Below are 23,423 nucleotides of genomic sequence, written 5' to 3'. Positions count from 1 at the left end.
TGAACCTTTAGTTCAACTCTAGTCTAAGTGGCTTCAAATGATGCATATTTAGTCTGAAATTTTAGTTGCATTTTATTTGGAGTTCTATTTTCAATCCATCCTCTTAATCCCCATGGATAATATTTCTCCTTTTTCTACTTCTGTCAAATTCCCCATTTGTGCTCTCACTTAGACATGTGAAATCTCTTCTAAATTATAAAGTTACTTACACATAGATTTGTAAATGACAATGTTTTTTCCTCATGGTGATCTGAATTAATTCATTATGGATAGTCATTCAATAAACATTTATTGTTCATGATGTAGTATACGACCACATAAAAAGCAAACACTGAAGAAATGCTCTCCTCAAATGTTTCTTGAGGGAAGTCATCCTGAAACTGAACACTTAAATAGTTAAGAACATAGGTGAGGCAGAATTTTATGCAACAGAGAAAGGATTGCAAGACAAAGCATTTCAGAAATTACAATGGTTAAAAACATAGAATTCAAAAATAAGACATAGACATGTTAACCAAAAAGATTGGATTTTATTCAGTAAGCAAAGCAGTATAACCAAAGCACAGAGGGTACCATCAGGAGTAGAAAAGCAAAGAAACAGACATAGCTCACACATAGTGAGGAAAGGTATTGTATAGGAAAGATAAAATTTCAAATAAGTGTAAAAAGAAGTCTGTAAGCATATACATTTTTAAACAGTGATTTTCTCACAAAGCATTAAGAAATACAAAATTATAAAAATGTTTTTAACTGTTACACAAGTGTCTTTTTAAAATTTCCAAACCTAAAATAACCATTGCTGTTTCTTGTCAAATATATGGAAAACATTTCAAACTTAACACATCTCAAAGCTAAACACATCTTCTCCATTTCCACAAAAAACTCATCTTTGGATCATTATTTTAATAAATGAATTTACCTTTTGTTTATATATACAAATTTGAAACCATGAGCCATATCAATCTTTCCTATTCTGAACCCACCATCTCTCCCTAATTTTGTATATTCACATTTCTAGTACCATCTTCCTTTACCTGGGTCTTTATTCACGCTCCCCAACTCCCTGTCAATGGAGTTTATAAGTTGTTTTGGGGGGTTTTGTTGTTGTTTGTTTGTACATTCGTGAGAATCCTGGGAATTTTTTATATTCTTCAAAACAATTAAAATTTCTACAAATTAAATTTTACCACAGTTATATAAAATGTATTTAACCATTTTTATATTGTTGAATATTTTTCACTTCTTATGTTTGGCATTATAAATAATATTAAAAAGAAATTCAACTTATGGATATGGGTTGGGATGTCAGCTTGTAATTTTAGAACTCGTATTACTGATTTAAATTATGTTTCTTAGAGTTAACATGTATTGCCAATTCACACTACAAAAAAATTTGTACCCTTTAACATTCTTAGAATCATTACATGAAGTAAATGGGAATGCTTCCTTCATGACCTTTTGTAAACTCTGGGATCTATCATCTTTGAAACAATTGCCAATTTTAGAAGCAGAAATATTATTAGCATCCTATTTTTTATCTCCTTGAGTACTTTGAAAATAATATAGTTTTATACATAGAATAAATTATAGGAGTTCATAAATATTTTATTTTCTCTCCCCTTCTAGGGAGATGGTAGAATTGTACTTACCTGCCTTATTTGAAAGCAACCCAGCTATTTAATTTGCTTTATCAATAAAAGGTATGAAAAAAATGATGTGAGCCACTTTTTGATGATGCCATCTTCTCTTTCCTCTACCATCAAAATGATGTTCAAGGTAGAGTTCTCAATCTTCCTGAAATAGTTTGAAAACAATATGGAGTTGAACTCCAGCCCTTGATAGACAAGTAGCATGAATGAGAAATAAATACCTATTACTCACAGTCACTGAAAATTCAGAGGTTTTTATTAGTCAATTATAATATAGCTTATACTTACACTAACTGATTATAGAAACTGGTCCTAGTAGTAGGGTTTGCATGTCAAGAACAAAAATAAATTAGGAGGCACTGCAAAGGATCAGGGGTCAGACAGTGAGGAAATCAATATTAAAAAAAATGAAACCATAGTGACAGGGTAAAATGCTTGATACACTATCATCTTTAATAGCTTATATGTTAAATAATGAACCCAATTGTAATGACTCAAGACAAAGAGGTTGAAAAACACTTGTATTTGTTATTTTTTGATACATTTTACAGCACTTAAAAAAAGAAAAGCTTAGAAAAAAGTCCATGTATTCAAGTTGAAATAAATTGACTTATTGGAGTCTAGATTTTCAGATGCTAGAGGAGTGAAAAAAAGAAAAATAAATATTTTCTCAATTTCATATAACACATAAAATTGTGGACATTCTTTGAGCAACAAACGGTAATTAAAATATAACCCCTAACCCAGGTATTATGGCATAACCCTGTAACTACAGCTATTCACAAAGCCGATGCAGGGGTATTTCAAGTTTGAGGACAGTTTGGACAATGTAGCAAGAACTTGTCTCAAAATGAAAAACAACAGTGGCTTAGATATAGCTCAGGATCAAGTGCCCATTTATGTGTGTGCATATACCTACACACATAAATATCTCTCTCTCTCTCTCTCTTTCTCTCTCTCTCTCTCTCTCTCTCTCTCTCTCTCCCTATATATGTGTATAATTATATATATTCATGTATATATGCATACACACATATATAAAAATCCATGGTAGTAAGAATTGATTCAAGAATATATATCATACACCTGTTATTAAACATTCTCTGTGAATTACAAAAGCACCCGATATATCCTTTCAGTTGAAATAAGTAATTCAGAGACAAGAGAGTCAAGGTAAAGAAAAAAGTGAAAGACTGATAGGTTCAAGGAAATAGAAAAGAACATATATAGAGAATTGTATCTTGATAAGAATGAGAACTTGGCCATTGGAACATTGAATCAACTGAGATCAAATAGATAAGAAGCAAAATTGTTGAAAGAGTAATATAACAAATAAATTATGAATCTGCACTTTTCAAAAACCTTCTATTTGAGATATAAAATAACCTTTGGACTCCCTATTTTCTTAAGTAGAAAACATGTTGAGAAAACTTACATTGTCTTCTTCAAATATAGCTATTGAGGATAATGGAAATAGTATGTCCGAAATGTAGAATTAAAGAATTATGAAAAACAAAGAATGAAGGAGCTATTTTTCAGTAAGTGGAAGTTGAGAACATTTATGAACTCAGTGTTGGAATTTCTCACAATAACTGCTCAATAGTTCTCAGCGTTTCTTGGGACCTATGAATTATGATCTTCTCTAAATTTCCTCTATCTGAATGGAAGTATTAATACTGGTCACCTTCATTCAATTCCATCTGTTAAATTTTGAGTATGCATAGGGCAGGTAACTGCCTTTTTAAATTTACAGATCACTGAGCCAAGAGAATGCAAGTACAGATCTAATGAAGAGACTAGAGAGCACTAAGAGGTCCTATACTTTGAGTTAAGCTTGTAAACTAACTGGATGGAAATGCTTGTTTCTCTTTAGAAAGGAGCAGGTATAATTTGTTTGTAGGAAGAAGAATAAAATAAATCTTTACAACTAAAATGGAAGACTGTGTTAGTCTCTAAGAATCTTCACATATAGTATTTTTTCATTCCTTCTAGGCATATGATAAGACTATAATTTTCTCTGCCATTCAACAAATGTATAACTTTATATAACTTTGGTCAATAGGTATGAGGTACATTAATTGTAAAAATCCTAGGAATTTTCAGTGTCAATGGGTGTTTTGCAATTTTTACTTCCCTTTATCACAAAAATCTAGAAAATATTTGACACTGTCCACTCCACCAACTTGTATCTCTAATGGGGAGTAACATGGAATAGATTTTCAAATGACATTAAATGTAAATGAGACCTAAACAAAAAAAATGAGTCTTAGTTGCTTTAAGCCACTGTGATTGTTTTACAAAATTTTTAATTGGTAATTTCTCTTAGAAATTAATTTTTAAATAACATTATTTAAAAATATTTAAATTTAAAAATAATAAATTTCACCATTAAGTGAGGTAAAAGTCAAAAAATTTATACTTAGAGAGTGAACCAAATTTTGTGTGCACCGACATATGTGTATAAAAGTACTGGAAATAAATTAATTAATTTGTGCTAAGGTAAATAATAGGATCTAAGCAAAATTTTATTCTAAGTTTCATATTTTTCTTGAAAAATTTCCATTGATATTTATTTGATTCCTACTAGACACCATCTTAAAATTATGAATTAACATTGGATTTATTTTGAAATGAAGAGTTATTGAGAGTGAAATAACTAAAAGTCTAATGTAATTAAACATTTGGCAACCAATTTTAGAAACATCTATTCCAATCCTCAAGTTGACCACAACAATTTCCCAAGACCTACTTTCAAAACAAATTTTTGTAAATATCTGTAAATTTGTGAGGCATATAGAAGTAATTTAAATAACAAATATAAAGCAATTTGAGTCTAACATGTGAATAATCATCAGCATTTTAAACTATTTTATATTGTCCATATCTACATTATTATCATATACCACATTAATCTGAGACACCTAAAATGTGTCTGCTCTCCTAAGTGTGCAATCAGAAATAAGAAAGTTACAGTTTTAGCTGTAAGATGAAGAATGAAAGAAAAAAACTCTCAAAAAATATTATAACTACAATTCTTAAGAGATAACAGTATACAAATATGGAAATTATAACATCAAAAATTCAGAATGTGGGAGAAAAACAGTCAAATTATTGAATTTTATTCTCTGAGATAAGTCACCATCTATTTGTAATAGATTATTATAATATATTTTTGTAAGCCTCCTTGCAATATGGAAGAAAATCTTAAAATGCACACAATAAAAACAAAACCACAAGTGAGGGCTAGATTGAAGATGTGGCTGAACAGAGAAGAAACAGGGCAACAAAGTAAAAATTACATTTCCAGGAGAGGGATTGAGAGAAAAAATCTGAAAATCAGCAAGGAAGTGAGGGAATCCTAAACACCATAAGAGAGTATGAAAGGTATCAGAGAGAAAGATGAAGAACACTTATTTTGACCCTGGATATCCAGGAAATGGTGTGCTGCAGGGTGGGGAGGGGGACTCCATATTGCTAGTTGAAAGGTAAGTTGGAAGGTATCAGTAACCCATTATTGCAGCAAACCTGTAATTCTAACTGCAGTAGAATTCCATAGTACTCACTTAAATCCAGCTTGGGAAGCTTTCTGTGGCCTAACCAATGCTTTCACCTAAAGATTAAGCTCTCCTTGGGCTCCAACAGGTGCCACAAGCCCCACAACACAATGTGCTACAACAGTCAGTCTTAGACTCTATCCTGCATTAGAGTCCTGTAGCAAACCTCTGATGCTGTAAGGAGACTAAGGCCTATGTATACCTCATAGCATAAGACAGGCCATTATGCATTCTGAAGATATGAGACTAAGGCTATTGAGTTTAGAAATAACAGTACTGTCCACAATTGCCCTGTGGGAGTGGGAATGGTCCCATTCATGTTCTGCAGCTCCAGACTGAAACTGAGACCACCAGCAGCAATTTTTCCACCAGACCTTGGGGCAGCATCATTCATGTCCTAGAGCTCCAGGATCACTGGCCCCAGAAGGACCCACACTTACCATATGGGCCTAGGAATGGTGCCCTTCAGAGCCCATGGTTTTGAGTCTATAGATAATGGTGCCAAAATCCTTGGTGTCACCTGTGCTCAACATCTCCTTTGAATCCAAAGTCCTGGGATAACAATTTCTGGTGCCAGAGATACCGGTATCGCCCATGCTAATACTGCAGTACCTGGAAAAGATCATTTCCATTCCCTGTGGCTATAAACCTGCAGCTTTCAGTACCTCAAGTCCAGGGATAGCCTGTGCCATCCCAAGGTCTTTAGGAAAGTCTCTTTCATGTTGCATGACTCCAGCACTAATGCTGCCAGTGTTGCACACCCCCAGTGACTGGATGGTTCTCTCTGCATCCTACATCCCTGGAACTACAGTCGCCACTATCACAAGATCCAACCCCATCAAAACTAGACTCAGTGAAGCCTGATGACACACACTACAGGAAACCCAAATCCATTGCAAATTTGCTCCACTATCTTTGAGAACTGCTGTAGCCTAGACTGTTGAGGGGCTCAAAGACATTTCTGAAATTGATTACAGCTGAAGTTTATACTTCTGAGCTTACATAGAGCACAACCGAAGCCCCAATTCAACTGACAACCTATATCACACATAAATGAAAAACTATTTTTCCTATGAAAGCTACTAAATAAAATAGGAAGAAGCACCTGTTACACAAGATACACAGACATCAAGTAGGGGCCCAAGAAACATGAAAAAGCAAGGAAGCATGGCACTTCCAATGGAACACAATTCTTCAGAAATACATCCCAATTTAAAGCAAATCTATGGAATTCCAGCAAAGAATTTAAAGCAATGATCTTAAGGAAACACAAAAAACAGGAGAATACAGACAATACAATAAAATGAGAAGAAACAATGCATGATACAAATGTCATCAATAATTAACAATGTGAGAGAAATCATTGAAAAAAATCAATCAGAAAACTTGGAAATGAAAATTTCTATCAGTGAAATAAAGAATGTAATTGAGAGCTTCTTCAACAAACTAGATCCAGCAGAAGAAAGAATTTACTAACTTGAGGACAGGTATTTTAGAAAGCCTACTAAAACAAAGGAAGAAAAAGTAATACTTTTTTTAAAAATAAAGAAAAATAAAAGGTATGAAGAAAGTCAAGAAGATATATAGAACACTATTAGTGAAAAAATATTTATATTATATGAGTTGTAGAATAAGAAAAAAAGGAAAAAGTGAATCAAAACCACCTTTAATTGAACTAATAGCGAAAAAAATCCCACATTTTCAAAGGGATATGGACATCAGGAATCAAAAAGCTCAAAGGACATCAACTAAACTCAACCCTAGAAGACATTTTTAAAGGAACATTATAGTCAGACTTTCAAAAGTACCAGCCAAAGAGAAAAAAAAAAACAGGAAGAAAATTGTGTCAAGTCACATATAAAGAAATCCTGGTTAGAATAAAGGCAGATTTCTTGGCAGAAATTGTGTAGGCCATAAGACAACATGATTACATCTTCAAAGTCCTGAAGGATAAAAAAACCCTGAAAACTAAGAATACTATGTCCCACAATACTATTCTTCAGAAATGAAGTGAAATAAAACACTTCCCAGGTAAGGAAAAATGGAGGAAATTTTCCAGAGGTGGAAAGGAAGAAAAAATATGTAAAAATGTCAGAAAGCAACAAAATGACAGAGTAAGTTCACATCATATTGATAATAATTTTGAATATGAATGGATTAAATTCTCCAGTCAAAAAAAAAGTTGGTCAAGGGATTAAAAAAGAAAGTTCCAATTATATATCCCCTAAAAGAAATTCACTTTACTTCACTAAATAAGATACACACCACAGACTAAAAAGGAAGGTTTGAAGAAAGATATTCTGCACAAATCAAAAACAAGCAATAACAGCTTCAATCATATCAAATAGAAGAAAAATTAAATCAAAAATTATAAAAAAAATATGAAGAAAGTCATTATATATTAAAAGAATCAATTCAGCAAGAAGAGACGATTATCAAAAGTATGATATTATTACATCTAAAGAGAGAGTCAGATTTCAATACCATAATAATTGTTTAAATAAATACCCCACTTTCCTCAATAACCAAGCCATTCATACAGAGAATTAGTAAAGATACATCAGAACTAAACCATATTTTAAATGACTTTGACCTGAAAAACAGTTACAGAATATCCCATCCAATACAGCAGTATACATATACTTCTCATCAGCAAATAGAAAAAAACCTCCAGGTTAAATTATATGCTGGTCTTAAAAAGTATTTTAAAAATTGAAATTCTGTCATATATTTTCCAAGGGCTAAATGGAATAAAACTAGAAATAGTCAAGTACAACGGTGAAAATTCAATTAAATCAAAATTCAACAACATACTCCTAAATAACCAATGGAGCATTGAAGAGAGTAAAAATGAAAAAAAATTCTTGAAATGAAAACATAAAAATTTGTGTACTACAACAAAAGTAGTACTAAGAGGGAAAATTATAATAATAAATGAAAACAACAGAAAATAGAAATATTTCAAATAAACACCCTAATGATACACCTCAAGTACGTATAAAAGAACAAACCAAATGTAAAATTATTCAAATGAAAAATAAAGATCAGAGCAGAAATAAAGTAAAAATTTAAAAGACTATACAAAATATAAATGAAGCAAACATTGTTTTTTTTTTAAAAAAGATAAACAAAATTGACAACTATTTAGCTAGGTAAACAAAAACAACAAAGAAAGAAAAAGAAAAGTCTAAATAAATAAAATCAGAGGTATAAAAAGGAGATCTTACAACTGATTCCATGAAATAAATTGATCATAAAAAACTACTATCAACAATCGGATGCTAAAAAAACTGGAAAACCTGGAAGAAATGAACAAATTCCTAAACATATGCTCCCTAAAATGATTTCATCAAGAAGAAATAGAAAATTTGAACAGACTAATAATGAGTAATGAGATCAAAACAGTGATTTAAAATCTCCCATCAAAGAAAAGTCCAAGATGTGATGGCTTTTTGACTGAATTCTATAAAACATTTAAAGAAGAATTAATTGTAATTCTTTTCAAACTATTCCAAAAAAATTGATGATAGGAACTGTACCAAACTCTTTGTATTACTCTATACTTAAACAAGGACACACACACACACACACACACACACACACACACACACACAAAGAATACTTTAGATCCATATGTTTAATGGATATGTATGCAAAATAAAATACTCAATAAAATACCATCAAATGGAACCCAACAGCATTTAAAAAAGATTATTGACCATGATTAATTGGAATTTATCTGAGGGATTTAAGAATGGTTCAACACCTTTCACAAAGCACAACTAAAGCACCTATTTGCAACTCAATTCAATAAATGTAATACACCATTATCAACAAATGGAAGGACAAAAATCATGTGAATATCCTAGTAGATGCAGAAAAAGCATTTGCTAAAAGTTCAACACCCCTTTAGGATAAAAATTGTATCAAAGTAGGTATAGAAGCAATATATTTCAACATAATAGAGAGTATATATGGCAAACTCACTAGTCAACTTAACATTGAATAGGGATAAACTAAAAACTGTTCCTCTAAAACCTGTAGTAAGACCACTATTCCCACTTCTGCCACTCTTACTCAGTTTAGTACTGGAAGTCTTAGCCAGAGTAATTAGGCAAGAGAAAAAAGAAATAGAAAGATATAATGTCAAATTATTCCCCATAGTAGAAGATATGATTCTATATATTTAAAAAAAATAAACTATTCCACTGGAACTGATAAATGAATTCAGTAAAGTTGCAGTACACAAAATCAACACACCAAAATAAGTATCTATTTTGTACAATAATCATGAGAATGCTCAGAGAGAAACCAAGAATGAAATCCCATTTTTGACAGCTGCAAAAATATAGTACAATGTCTAGGAATAAATTTTGTCAAGGAGAGGAAATTATGACAGAGTGAACCTGGAGAGCAACACTCAATTCCTCCATGGCCAGAAACAAAGCAGAGAAATAACAGCTGACCAGAGAGCTGAGTGACAGAGCAAAAACCATAAAACTCAATATGGGACAGTTTGAGATTTATGGGGAATTGAAATTTTTTAATGAACCAGAAAATAAGGACAGAAATCCTTGACTCCAATCTCTGACCAGGTCTGTTGAGTGGGAAAGGGTAACATAGAAGGAGAGGGGGGAAAAATTGCCTGTAATTTTACTTTAACAAGATTTGCTTTGAAAAAAAAGGCATATCAAGTTAAAACAGGACAGGAGCTGCATATAAGGTGAAGAAGATCACACAGTTTAACCCAAATTGTAGGCTGAAAACTATACCAAACAGGACATCCATTCAGTAGAATCCACAGCTAGATGGTCTCCTATGAAGAAATTAAATCAATAAATCTTCTCCCCACCTGTAGTGATAAATAAAACCAGAGGAAACTGCTTAGAAACAGGTTATTTCAGTAATCTCATTGGAAGAAACTTATAGAGGGATAGCTGCTAGCTGAAGGTTAGTAAAACCCCCTCCCCCTCCCCTAGGACAAGAGGAATAGGATGGAATTGACCCAAGAATAAATCATTCCTGGGTATTGTTAACCCCAGTCCAGAGCACCCCACAGCTTCTGCAGGACCTCAGGCAAAGATGGGCCAATTAACACTCCACTTCCATCACAGTGATGGGTAAAATCCTGGTGATCTGCAGCAACCAGTGTGGAGGTTTCTATTTCACAGACTGCCCAAAGAGAATGGACATCACAGGCCCCACAGTGTCAGACAGCCACTAAGCACTTTGTTTGCTACAAAGAAGCCCACGTGGACAGAAGGTGATGCTCCCAGTTGCCAGCTTTAGGAGCTCAGACAAAGGCAGGCCAACTGAAATTCTACCCCAGTCACAGGAACAGTAACCCACTGATCTGCAGCAGCCAGGATGGAGGCTTTGGGGCCACAGATTTCTCACAGAGAGCCCACATTTATAGGCCTTACAGTTGAAGATAGCCAACAAGCTCTCTGCCCTTATAAAGAAGCCCCTGCAGAAAGGAGCAGGTGCTAACCATCCCACAGCAGACAGTGACAGCCCTGATCTGTGCACCCTGCATTCTCACACCCAATAGAAATAGTCAGCAGACTCAGCACCCTCCAACCATGCCAACTCAGATCTCCTCGGGGCTAATAAACACTGGCTGCTGAGGAAAATTATAGCAACCAGAGAAGTAGCTTTTGTGTCTCAGTACTTCTAGGAGCATCCATAGCTGTGAGTTCTAGAGCATCCAGTTAACTTAATTCTTAATTAGATTCATGAACTCATAGAAGGCATGTTCTCAAGATAACTGCGAGCAGCCAGCAAAGAACCTCATGCATACACAATGGCAATACACCTCATAAAGGGACTTACAGATGAAAATCACAGGGACACCATCCACAATCCAGATACAAGCCCACTGACCTACAACTTCTGCACTTCAGAAGGGGTGATAGCCCTATATCACTCAGCAGGTCAACCAGCAGCACATCAGCCAGATCTCTACCTTAGACCACCAAACCCCACACACTCCAAAATATACATAGGGGATTCCAAATTGGATTTGACAGTACTGGATGCTACAAGGAGGTTTTCTTCAGGAGGACATCTAAGAAAACAACCTTAGCAGGGAATAACCTGGTTACTAAGTCACAATTTGGGACCCTCTCCTCTGACCCAGGAGAAAGCTAGTAGGTGCATGACACCAAAGATAGGGACTAGGGGGTTCTCCTACAGTTCTATCAGATTTGGGAGCTCATGTAATCACAACCTCCATACCCAAGGAAACCTAGAAATAAAGTTGAGAAGTAGTGGACATTTTCTAAAGTTTAAATCCTGATGAAATACAAATAAGAAAGAATCATTTAAAAATCTCCCTACCTTGCCATGACTTACCACATGCAGTGATCTTACAGATAATACTCTTCATATTGAATCCACAGATGTTCTATTATTTGACACTGGAGCACTCAACATATTTGATTTATTTCTTCTGATATTTTAAAGCATTTACTGGGATCATTCTATTTTTGTTTTCCTAGTTCAGGTTGACATTTGCTACTCATAGCTTCTCTTTTCCTTCTTGCATTACCTAGTTCTACCTCAAATACCTTCCAGTTTTTCCCTGATGCTTCTATTGTAGTTTGCATTACTTATTCATTCTATCTTTACTCTTTCTTTTTATTTTCTTTGTCAATTTTTCTCTTCTCCTTTTCAATTTCTATTTGGTATAATAGTAATTTTATTATCTTTAATAACTGATTTCTCAACCTATTCAAGAACATTACTACTATAATTTTATTCCCAGATTACTCAATATAAAGATTTGGCATATATGTTACATGTGTATGTATACACATACATATATATGAATGATTTTACACACAAACACACACACACATGTGTACACACACACACAAGAATAAATTTATAACATTTGCTGGTAAATGGATAAAACTGGGTAACATAATGCTAAGTGAAATAAGCCAGATTCAGAAAGTCAAGAGTCAAAGTTTTCTCTCTCCTATGTGGAAGCTAGGGTAAAATAAGAAAAAAAAATAAGGGAGAGGGCCATTCCCATAAAAATAGAAGAGAGATCAGTGGAGTAGAGAAATGGGATTGTGGGGAAGGTTGGAGGAATGAGAAAAGGAAGATACTACAGAATGAAAATGACTCAATTAAGATGTAAATGCAATATATAAATATGTGAATTTTACTACTGTGAAGGACCAATTTAAGAAACAATAAATAAATAGAAAGAAGACCAGTAGAGGAAGAGGAACAAGAGGTAGGGAGGAAAATAGGAAGTAATAGGGACTGAAATAGAGCAAATTATATTCCATGCATGCATGATTATGTCAACATGAATGCCACTATTATGTATAAACATAATGCACTAATAAAATTTTTAAGATTCCAAACATTGAACCTAATGAGAAATTAAGACACTTAACAAGAATTTAATGACTTGGTCAAGGAAACAAAACACTTTTATAAAAAAAAATTACAAAACTCTGGGGAAAGAAATTATAGAGGACACACAAAAAAATACAATGAATATATTTATGAATAAAAATTAATATTAAACTGTTCATATTGCCCAGAGTGTTCTCCAGATTCTATGCTATCAAAGTACTAATGGTACTAATGATATTCTTCACAGAATTAGTAAAAAGAAAAAGAAAGTTCTAAAATTCATATGGATGCATAAAGAACCCCAAATTGCCAATTATTCACCAAAAATGACAAAACAGGAGATACCATATTACTTGATTCAAAATATGCCACACAGCTATAGTAATCAAAACAAAAACAGACACACAGACCAATGGAACTGAATAGAGTGTCCAGAAATAACCCCTTGCATGTACAGCCAAATAACTCTCATCAAAGGGGGGAAAAAAAGGATAGCCTGTTCAATAAGTGGTATATACTGAAAACTGATGTACACAAGACTGAAATTTGACTCCTGTCTCTCATCATATGCAAAAACAAACTCAGAAAGAATCAAAACATGAAAGTAAGATGGGAAATTATGAAACTACTAGAAATAAAATGGCAGAAATTTTTCAAAACATTGACCTAAGCAATACTCTTTTAAATAAGACCTCAAAAATACAGGTAACAAAAGAACAAAATGGAATTATATCTTCTGCACATAAAATAATCAATAGAGTGAAGAAGTTATCTAAGAAATGGAAAACAATTGCAAACTATCTGACAAGGAATTATTTTGTAGAATGCATAAGGAACTCAACAGCAAAACAATCATATTAAACAGTAAAATATTATGTGAGATATTTTAAGAATAAATGAAGTATGGTATCAGAAAACCCACATTTAAATTCCCTCAAATCATTTATTTAAATGATCTTATTTTTCCTATTTATTTAATTCACTGTACAGTTAGCCCACCATGTTCATAGGTTCTCTGTCCATACATTCAACAATCATACATGTATATCTGATGTATATTCATACATCAGTAGATAATGTATTCCATAAATATGTCCACAATGATTTTTGTCTGCACTAACCATGTGCAGATTTTTTCTTGTCTTTATTGCCATTTTCTTATAACAACTATTTACATTGTATTAGGCATTAAAATTAAATCAAAAAAAGATTTATAATATAAAGAAGAATATATACAGGTTATATGCAAATACTATGTTATTTATAATAAGAGACTTGAAAATCTACAGATTTTTATACCTGTTTGGGATCCCGGAACCAATTTCCCTGAAAATACAGAGCTTGATTATATCTTATTTAAAATTAGTGTTCAAAAATCATACTTGACTGGAATTTTAAAAAGTAATTCTATAGTTTGTATGAAACTACAGAAGATTTCATGCATCCAAAGCAATTTTAAGCGAAAAAGGAATGTGAAGGCAAAACATAGCCTGAGTTCCAGATATCCTACAAAACTAGAGAACCAAAAGAATTTGGTGCTTACACAAAAATAAGCACATAGACCAATGGAAAAGAATAGAAAAATTAGAAATTCCAAAGGATTTTTCCAAGGATATACATTTGTGCAAGGATATCCTCTTCAATAAATGGTGCTGAGGAAAGTGGAGATCTGCATGTAGAATGAGACTAGACTTCTTTCACTCATCCTATATAAAAATCAACTCAAAGTTAATCAAAGATCTTAATGTAAAGCCCCAAACTCTAGAAAAACTAGAAACACTGTGATATTGGTCTGGGCAAGAATTTTTAGACAAGAATATAAAGGTGAATGCAACACATGAAAAAAAAAAGTTTTTTTTTTTCTAAAAGCTTTTAGTTGTTAACAATAGTAAAGGCTATAATTAGCAAATTAAACAGACAAACCTCAGAATAAGAAATAAATATTTGCACACTATTTATTAAAAAATCCACTAGCATCTACAATGTATAAGCAACATAATGGTTACAAAGTCATAGCCATGTATAAAGAAGATTTGGTGTTTTATTACATAGAAGTTTGCTATAGTAAATAATATTTTATTATGTAATTCAATTAGAAGTTTGTACTCAACATAAACAAATGACAAATGTTTGAGATTATGTATAAGTTAGTATTCTCAGATCATCAACATGAATTGTATAAATATACCAAAACATCACACTGTATTCCATAAGGATGCAGTTATTATTCATCAATAGAAAAACAAATACATATCTACAAATAGTTTTAAATAAATAAAAATGAACTAAATGTTTAAAATTGAATATGGTTATTTTAAAACACATCTAAAAACAGAAGAGACTCACTTCCAACTTAATTCAATAGGTAACTAATTGTGCAAAAGATGCATTTCCATAAACAACTCTTTCCCGTGGAACATACTCTGCTAACTCAACTGGGATAAGGACAAATAAATGGTCTGCTTGAAACCCATGCCCAAAAGGTTTCAGTAAGAGTGTACAAATAGAATTCACTCAAAGCATCCTTTGTGCTATCTACTATCACCTTTCTAGTCTGTCTTTCCTTTTGGGCATCATTTATCAACTGAAAAACTAAGGGTTTTGAAGTTGATTCTTAAATTTTGTACTCATTTTTGTACTACATTTTATTCTTCTCTAGAGTATGAAAATGTTTAAGGTACTCCTACGAAAATCCTTTTAACTGAGTAATATTTATCAAAATAAGGTAAGTAAAAATACCCTTTATGGGTTAGGTGAATATTCTCAGGGATGGTTGGAATGTGTGTAGAGCATAGTGCCTAATATGAGTATGAAAGTCAGAGAATATTTCATTTGGTTTCAAGGAGACTTCTTTAAAATTTAGAAATGCCTACTCCAGTGGCTATCAAAGCAATTACATTACTCTTTGTATATATTCACTTTTTTTGAAACTCTTACATAAAATAACATTAAACACATTTAAATTTCAATAAATATTACTTCTGACATGCTTAATACCTGAGTGGAGTTTGAAGATTTTGTTCAATCATGTGAATATGTTGTATAAATAAGTTTTTAGAATAAGAATTCATACCCCATTTTAATCAAATGTATGATATGTCAAGATCGTTGTAATGTTTTGAGCAACTAATAAAAAAAATAAGTTTTTAGTATACAAATTTTTCATAGATTGACTTGTCCTCATATTTCAAACCAAACGTTTTAATTCAAATAAAATAACTCTTATTTCTTCTTGTGGTCTTCTACTATATAAAGCTAAGGAATGTGGTAAATATATTGTGCGTGATGAAAAGGAAGTGTGAGTAGGATACACTACAATGAAATGTGAATGGAGATACTAAGGAGATATCAATGGAATAGAGTTTGACACTTTTTTACAGTGACTTTGAGATTTGGGGATAAATAGACCCTTGTGAGGTGAAATAGTGATTAAAAATCATCACTGTAAGTAGTAGATTCAAAAGCCACAGAATCCAAGAAGTAAAAGTAATAAAATATGAGAAAAACAAGGAGATAATAAGAGTCCTAAGAATAGAATTATAGAGCTTAATATTATGTGGATTACCAATGCTTCCAAATAAATTCACACTTGCTGTGGTGTCCCTAGGCAAATCTAGTTTTGGACTGAACTCCCCAAGTAGGCTCCAACAGAGCAGAACAAACTGAATTAGTCTCTCATACTGAATGCCAAGTAATCAAACTGAAGATTTAAAGCAAGCAGATAGATCCTAAACAGACCAGATTTTCTATAAAACGGGAGATTTCTGTCTACCTGACTCAGCACAATAAGGAAACTTTCTGTTTTAACTCTTTCAAAATAAAACATTTAGTAACCTGATGTTAACTAATTCGTTATTTTTCAGTAGTCTTGTTTCCTTACAAAAGTCATGATACTGCTACTGCTGAGTGCTATTACCATGAATACCAAATAAAATTTATCAATGACCAAATGTGCTACCATTTTGTCTTTTGAAAGGAGTGATGACCATCCACAAAGCTACAATTATGTGAATAATAAGTATAAAAGTTTTTAAAAATATGAATTTAATAAAATCACTCAAAGAATACTGGAGTAAATGCTTTCATTAAATGTAAAAATAATTATGAAGAATTCATAAAATTTCAAATCTGAATTTACTTTTCAAACTATTGAAGGATGGTTCCTGGTAAAATAATTTAAAGGGTGAATATGACAGTATTAAATGAATAGACAAAGGATGACTCATGCTTCAATTACATAACAATGTGGGTAGTTTGCAGTTTTATAAATATTTATTTTTAGAATGCAATTATTGATTTATATCTATCTACAACAGAATTTTTATCATTAAAAATAGGCTATACTATATTTCTGAATGTGTGGTACTAAAAATAATATTTTAAATAATGTTAGCTAAATGAAGTATCTGGGCCACATTTGTTTATAAATGTTGACAGTGTACAGATACTTTCTATAGAATCTTTAAACTAATTATCTCAGTATTTCGCCACCTCATTTAAACTATCATTTTTTGGTATTTACAACTGTATCATTTATAGCAGATTAGAATGAAAGATTAACAACATATGAAAATATATGTAACTAAAATTCCCCTATCATAAGGTTTTGATATGATAAAAAAGATAATGAAGATGGTTACTAATTGATACTAATTAATTTAACAGGGATGAAAGGCTAATTGGCAAACAGGGATCCTTAAGGATTAGTTAGAATAATCATCATCATATTATTAATAATAATAATAATAATATTATTATTATTATTATTATATACTTCTGGTCTAGAATCATACACAAAGAGCAAGATTCACATCTCAGCTCTGAATAGCTTTATGTGACATGTCACAGGAGGATGTTGAGGCCTCAATGATAAACAAAATATCAAAATTGTGCCTTTGAACCATAAAAATGTAGTTTGTTTCTTCAACCACTAGTTTCACTTATAAAGTAACTTGGAATTTTGTGATGAAAATGCTACCATAACCTTCCACCTGAATGTTGCCCAACTTACAGGACATTGTGGATTTTATGTAACCCAAAGGCATCCCTAGATAATGGAAAATATATAAACAAAAATTTTCAATTCATTGTTTATCTTCTCAAAATGCCATTTTTTTAGCTACTTGACTTTCGCATTGAATGTGGATATTTTTGAAAAATACAAGAATATGTATATCCTGACAATGTGAACAACATGTGAATTTAAATAGGTCTCTGGGCCTGCATTTGTAAATTGACTTATATTCTGAGAGTAGTTACCTAGAGTTCAAAAATGTGTTTGTAACTTTATAATGAGTGGGTCTTAGATTACTGGTCAAAACATACATAAAAACAGGTAATAATCCCATTCAATAAAGGAAAATCCATACAATAGGACTAAACTAACTAAAATCTAACACGAAAGACAAAATGCCCAAAGTTTTAACCAAGCAGTTACAAAAGAAAAAGAAATTACAGAAAAAAACAAATCCTGAATCATGGAGAAATGTATGTGACTATAGCTCTACTCTCTTCATTTATAATGGAGAAAAATAATGTTTAAAGTATTAATATTTCTTACTATATTCAAAATAGCTCAGATAGATTCTTTAACATCAAATATTTCTTATTCCCCATAGAGATAATATAATTATTTCACCAACTAATTGGTGCCAGAGAAGGTTATCTTGATTATTATTCTTATGGCTCCACATTAGTTCTTTAATTTTCTTCTACTATCACTACCTCAATATTTTAATCTTAATATTTTTGGGTTTCTCTAAAGCAGTGCTTCTAAAAATGAGCCACATGATCCTCAGCCCATATCTCAGTTACTCTATCAGACGCCCAGATACAGGAACAGCCTACTCAATTTTGTTTCTTTGTTCTTTGTTGGAGTATATAAACTATAGAGCATAATAGGCTTCCTTGTGGCATATTTGTGCATACATATCCCATAATTTGGCCAATTTCAATCCCTATGACCTCCCCTTATCTTCCTCTTCTCCATCTCCATAACTTTTCTATACCCTAATATTCTCCCTTCTACTTTCATTAAATCTCCTTTTTCCCTTTTTGCTTTCCCAATACCTTTTGCATACGAGAGAAAACATACTTGTTTTTCTGCATCTGATTTACTGTGCTGAACACATTCCTGTCCAATTTCATCCTTTTTCCTGCAAGTGACAACTTATTATTGGCTTTGTGCTCTATTCTTCTGAAAGTCAGAGTTCAACAAACAATATTTTTATGTTTTAAAATCACAGTCAATTCTACTTTTCATATAATCCTATTCATAATTTAAGGAGATAGGCATATTATACTTAGAAGGAAATTCAGTTTCAGAATGGTGATCTCACCTATTGAAGGTGACCAATTTTAACTTACAGTGCTATGAAGGGAAATTGGGTCACTTGATACAAGATCATTTATATTATTCCCCCCAAAAGTTACTGCATCCCATCTCTCAACAGTGGATAAACAATGCATAATAATGTATTATCATTATTTATAAACCTTTTTTAAAATTTTTTTCCTATTATAGGTAAAACAAATTGGAAAGTATGGCACTAATTAACAATAGCCACCCTGATGATTTTATTCTACAAGGCTTTGCTGACCATCCTTGGCTAGAGTTTCCAATGTTTGTTATTCTTCTCATAACATACCTCATGGCCATGATGGGAAACATCACCATCATTCTGGTGTGCAAGATAGATGCCCGTCTGCACAGCCCCATGTATCTCTTCCTCACCAACCTTTCCTTTTTGGACATGTGTTACACCACCAGCATTGTGCCTCAGATGCTATTTAACCTAGGAAGCTCTAAGAAGACCATCATCTATGTGGGGTGTGCACTTCAGCTTTATTTATTCAGCAAAATGGGAGCCACTGAATGTCTTCTCTTGGCTATCATGTCTTTTGATCGCTATGTAGCCATTTGCAGACCTCTGCACTACACCCTCATCATGAATCAGCTCATCTGCATCTTATTAATATCCATTGCATGGCTATGTGGACTGACCTATGCTATCTCAGAAGCCACACTTACATTACAATTGCCACTGTGTGACATCAATAAACTGGATCACTTGTGTGAGATTCCAGTTCTGATAAAGACTGCTTGTGGGGAAAAGGAGTCTAATGAACTTGCACTTTCTGTGGCATGCATTTTTATAATAGCTTTTCCTCTATGCTTAATTCTTGTCTCCTATGCTAGCATTGCTCATGCTATACATAAGATTAAATCTTCTGAGGTGTAGAGAATCAGATGTGACTGCATTACTATTACTGTCCTTGATGGAGTTTGCCTGCAAACAGGATATTCTGTCAAGGTATAGATAAGTAACAGCGGACATGCTTGCAAACGAGGTGTCTGCTGTCCTTGGGAGGGCTTGCTCGCAAACGAGGGGCTCCTTCAAGGTTTAGATAAAGTAACAGCGGACATGCTTGAAAACGAGATGTTTGCTGTCCCTGGGAGAGTCTGCTCGCAAACCAGAGGCTCCTTCAAGGTTTAGATAGGTAACAGTGGACATGCTTGAAAGCGAGGTGTCTGCTGACCTTGGGAGGACTTGCCTGCAAACGGGATGTTCTGCCAAGTGGGCTAGGAGAGCGCTGAGAAAATTTTTTATCTGTTCAAAACAAAGAGCAGAGCTCAGCATACTCCAGGCCGAGAGTAGATTAGCCATGAGAAGCGGGTCACTTCTGATTAGAAAGTAAAACTTCTGTGTGCTATGTTTAATTAGCTGTAAGACCTGATTTATTGTAGTTGGAAGGCTGCCTTTTTTGTTCACAATACTATAAAAAGATTGCTTGTACACAATAAAGGACTTTTTTTTCTGCTGCTGCTTTGCTTGCTCTGCTTCTTCTTCTTCTTTGTTTTCCCATGCTGACCTGCAAGTGAATTACTGCAACACTGAGGGAAGGAAAAAGGCCTTTGGAACATGTTCCTCTCATCTCATTGTAGTTTTCTTATTTTATGGTCCAGGCATTAGCATGTACCTTCAGCCCACCTCTTCCATTGCAAGAGACCAGTCCAAGTTCATGGCTCTCTTCTATGGAGTCATGATTCCTACAATCAACCCCTTTATCTACATCCTGAGGAATAAGGATGTCAAGGGGGCACTAGGCAATATGGGAAGGAGCATTTTTTGTTTAAAGTGATACTTTGGAGTCTTTAAGTAAAATTATTGCACAATTACAGTAAGCATATACATCATGTTTTAATAACTCATTCTTTTCTCAAGTATAGTCTCAGGTTACCTGTATTTCTTGAATATGTAATATTTTTCCTTATAATCATGTTAAGCAATTATCATAAGTAAATTATGATATTCTATTAATATGCACCTGTAATGGCTTTTTTTGGGGGAAGAGGGATATATTAAAATAGGTCTATTTAGATTCCCACATGCTGAAATAGTAACTCTGTTAAGTAGTTTAAAAATTAACAATATATATTGTAATTTTTAATATATTTTAGTTGTAGTTGGCACAATACCTTTATTTTTATGTGGTGCTGAGGATCAAACCTAGGGCCTTTCATGTGCTAGGTGAGCACTCTACCGCTGAGCCACAACCTCACCCCATATATTATAAATTTATTAGTGCAAGCTAATTCTCAGAACAAAAGCATGGTGACCATTTATCACTGTACTGCATCAATTCACCTAAGAAACGTTTCATCACAGTGCAAATTTTTCAGACATATATGTGCACAGACTGGCTTTAGTATGCATTCTGTGTGAAGTTTTCTATGTTTTAAAAGAATAATAAGCCTCATACATTTATCAACTTCAATTTGTATAGTTACTAGGACTTTTGAAAATTACATTATACTTTTTGCTTAATAAAAAATGTGCAGTGTTTTGTATGTCTAATGGATTTATCATTAAATATTATGAAGAGTCAAATAAAGTGATATATTTCCTAAAATTCCTTCAAGATATTATAAGTACATGTCTTCAGAATCAGCAACAGAAGAAGGAATTAAGATTAATAATTATTGGCAATCTGGCAACGTTTATTAAAATAAGTTGAAATAGTCTGGAATGTCCTCTTAGACTGTGAAATAATCAGTATAAGAAGAAATAATTTATTTCTGGAATGAAAAGCAATTTTGTTATGTCAAGAAACTATGAGTATATTTTTATTGATTAAAATTTTGGATGCAAGTAATGCTCAAAATTTGTAGATAAAAATAATAATGGGGCCAGGCTTGGTGGCACACACCTGTAATCCCAGCGGCTTGGAAGCCTGAGATAGGGGCATCTCAAGTTTAAAACCAGCCTCAGCAAAAGCAAGGCACTAAGCAATTCAGTGAGACCCTGTCTCTAAATAAAAGACAAAATAGTGATAGGGATGTGGCTCAGGGGTCGAGTGCCCTTGAGTTCAATTTCTAGTTCCCACTCCCCAAGAAAAGATAGAGGGGTAAGAAATATAAACCAGTGATAGAGCTATTACTCATCATGCTTGAGGTCCTGGGATCCATCCTCCAAAATAATAATAATAATAATAATAATAATAATAATAATAATAATAATAATATAATAACAACAACAACAACAACAATAAAAGTGCTGCTAAGATTTAATTCTGAGATTCAAGCTCTTATTTTTTTAATTTGCTCCTTCCAAAATCAAAGTATTGAATGTTAACATAAATTTGTATTAAGAAAGAAATATAGATCACAAGGGTGTTTCCCTCCTGACATGGATTAAAGCTGTTATAAAACAAGATTGACGATTGACAGAGTTTGGGCATTTGTGAACTTTTTCCTTCCCTTCTGTGAGAACACAGTAATACTCACCTAAAATGGATGCAATAAACAAGATTAATCTTGGAAGTTGAATCTGGGTCCTTACCAGACACTAAAACTACTAGTGTGAGAAATAAGTTGCTATTGTTTATAAACTACTCTATGACAAAGTATCTCAGATACTTTGTCATAGAAGCACAAATGGATTCACAAAACTTAAATGTTGTCTCTAATTTATAATGTATGAGAGAAAATTAAGGGCATTGCAGTTATTTGTTGCTCAATTTATATTTTCAGAATTCAACATGCTCTTTTAGAATGAAGAAATAAACATTGTATAAAAACGGTCTCCTTTGGAATCTTCTGGTATGTTTTCTGGGTGGATTTTGGAAGAAAAACTTACATCTTAGCCTGAACAAGAATCAATTGTAACCCAGATACAATCTTTTAAAAATAACAGATAAGCTAGTACTGGTCCGGTTCTCAAGAGCATTGGTCTTTGTGAATTAATTTGGAAAATTTTAACTTTTAAAATATGGCCAATTTCTGGCTGTTTGCTAGCTAATTGCCCGAAAACAATTCTAAATCTTGTGCACACACATACACTTAAGTAAATATAAATTTTGCAATGTTAAATAATATCTTTGAACAATTTTATTAATTAATGTCACACCTAAGTCTAACATACTGAAAAATACAGTAATTTTAGATTGGTGGGGGCGGGGGGATCCAGAAATATTTTTTTTGAGAGAGACTGGTTACAATTATTAAGATGCATGTTCAGTTATCCTCTGCCCTAGATAAATGGGTATGCTGTCTTCTAGACTTGATGAGATGTATGAACATATTTCAGACTCTGTGAAAAAAAATCAGAACTTCCTAAGAATCACCTACAAAAATATCAGGATAAATGATATTGAGAGTATCGGAGGAGAAAATGAACAATGATGTTTTAACTGGCCAGAACTCCTGAAAATAACTCAATCAATAAATGGGCAAAGGAGCTGAAAAAGCACTTCACAGAAAGAGAAATATTGATAGTTGAAAAATATGAAAAAATGTTCAACATTCCTAGCAATTAGAGAAATACAAATTAAAACTACTCTGAGA

At 32.9% G+C, this 23,423-nt stretch overlaps 1 protein-coding gene across 1 annotated transcript; it reads left to right on the top strand.

Moving 5' to 3' along the window:
* The first annotated feature begins 19,119 nt into the window (after window positions 1-19,119).
* Window positions 19,120-20,719, top strand: LOC101960081 (olfactory receptor 2B6). The gene is made up of 2 exons (XM_021721507.1): window positions 19,120-19,812; window positions 20,477-20,719. Exons 1-2 carry the CDS (start codon window positions 19,120-19,122, stop codon window positions 20,717-20,719), a joined length of 936 nt encoding a protein of 311 aa, XP_021577182.1.
* Window positions 20,720-23,423: the final 2,704 nt, after the last annotated feature.

This window comes from Ictidomys tridecemlineatus, chromosome 8 (genome assembly GCF_052094955.1).
Source record: "Ictidomys tridecemlineatus isolate mIctTri1 chromosome 8, mIctTri1.hap1, whole genome shotgun sequence".
Classification (NCBI taxonomy): Eukaryota; Metazoa; Chordata; class Mammalia; order Rodentia; family Sciuridae; genus Ictidomys; species Ictidomys tridecemlineatus.
Note: the sequence above shows the minus strand (reverse complement) of the source record. Positions and strands in the feature narration are given on the sequence as shown.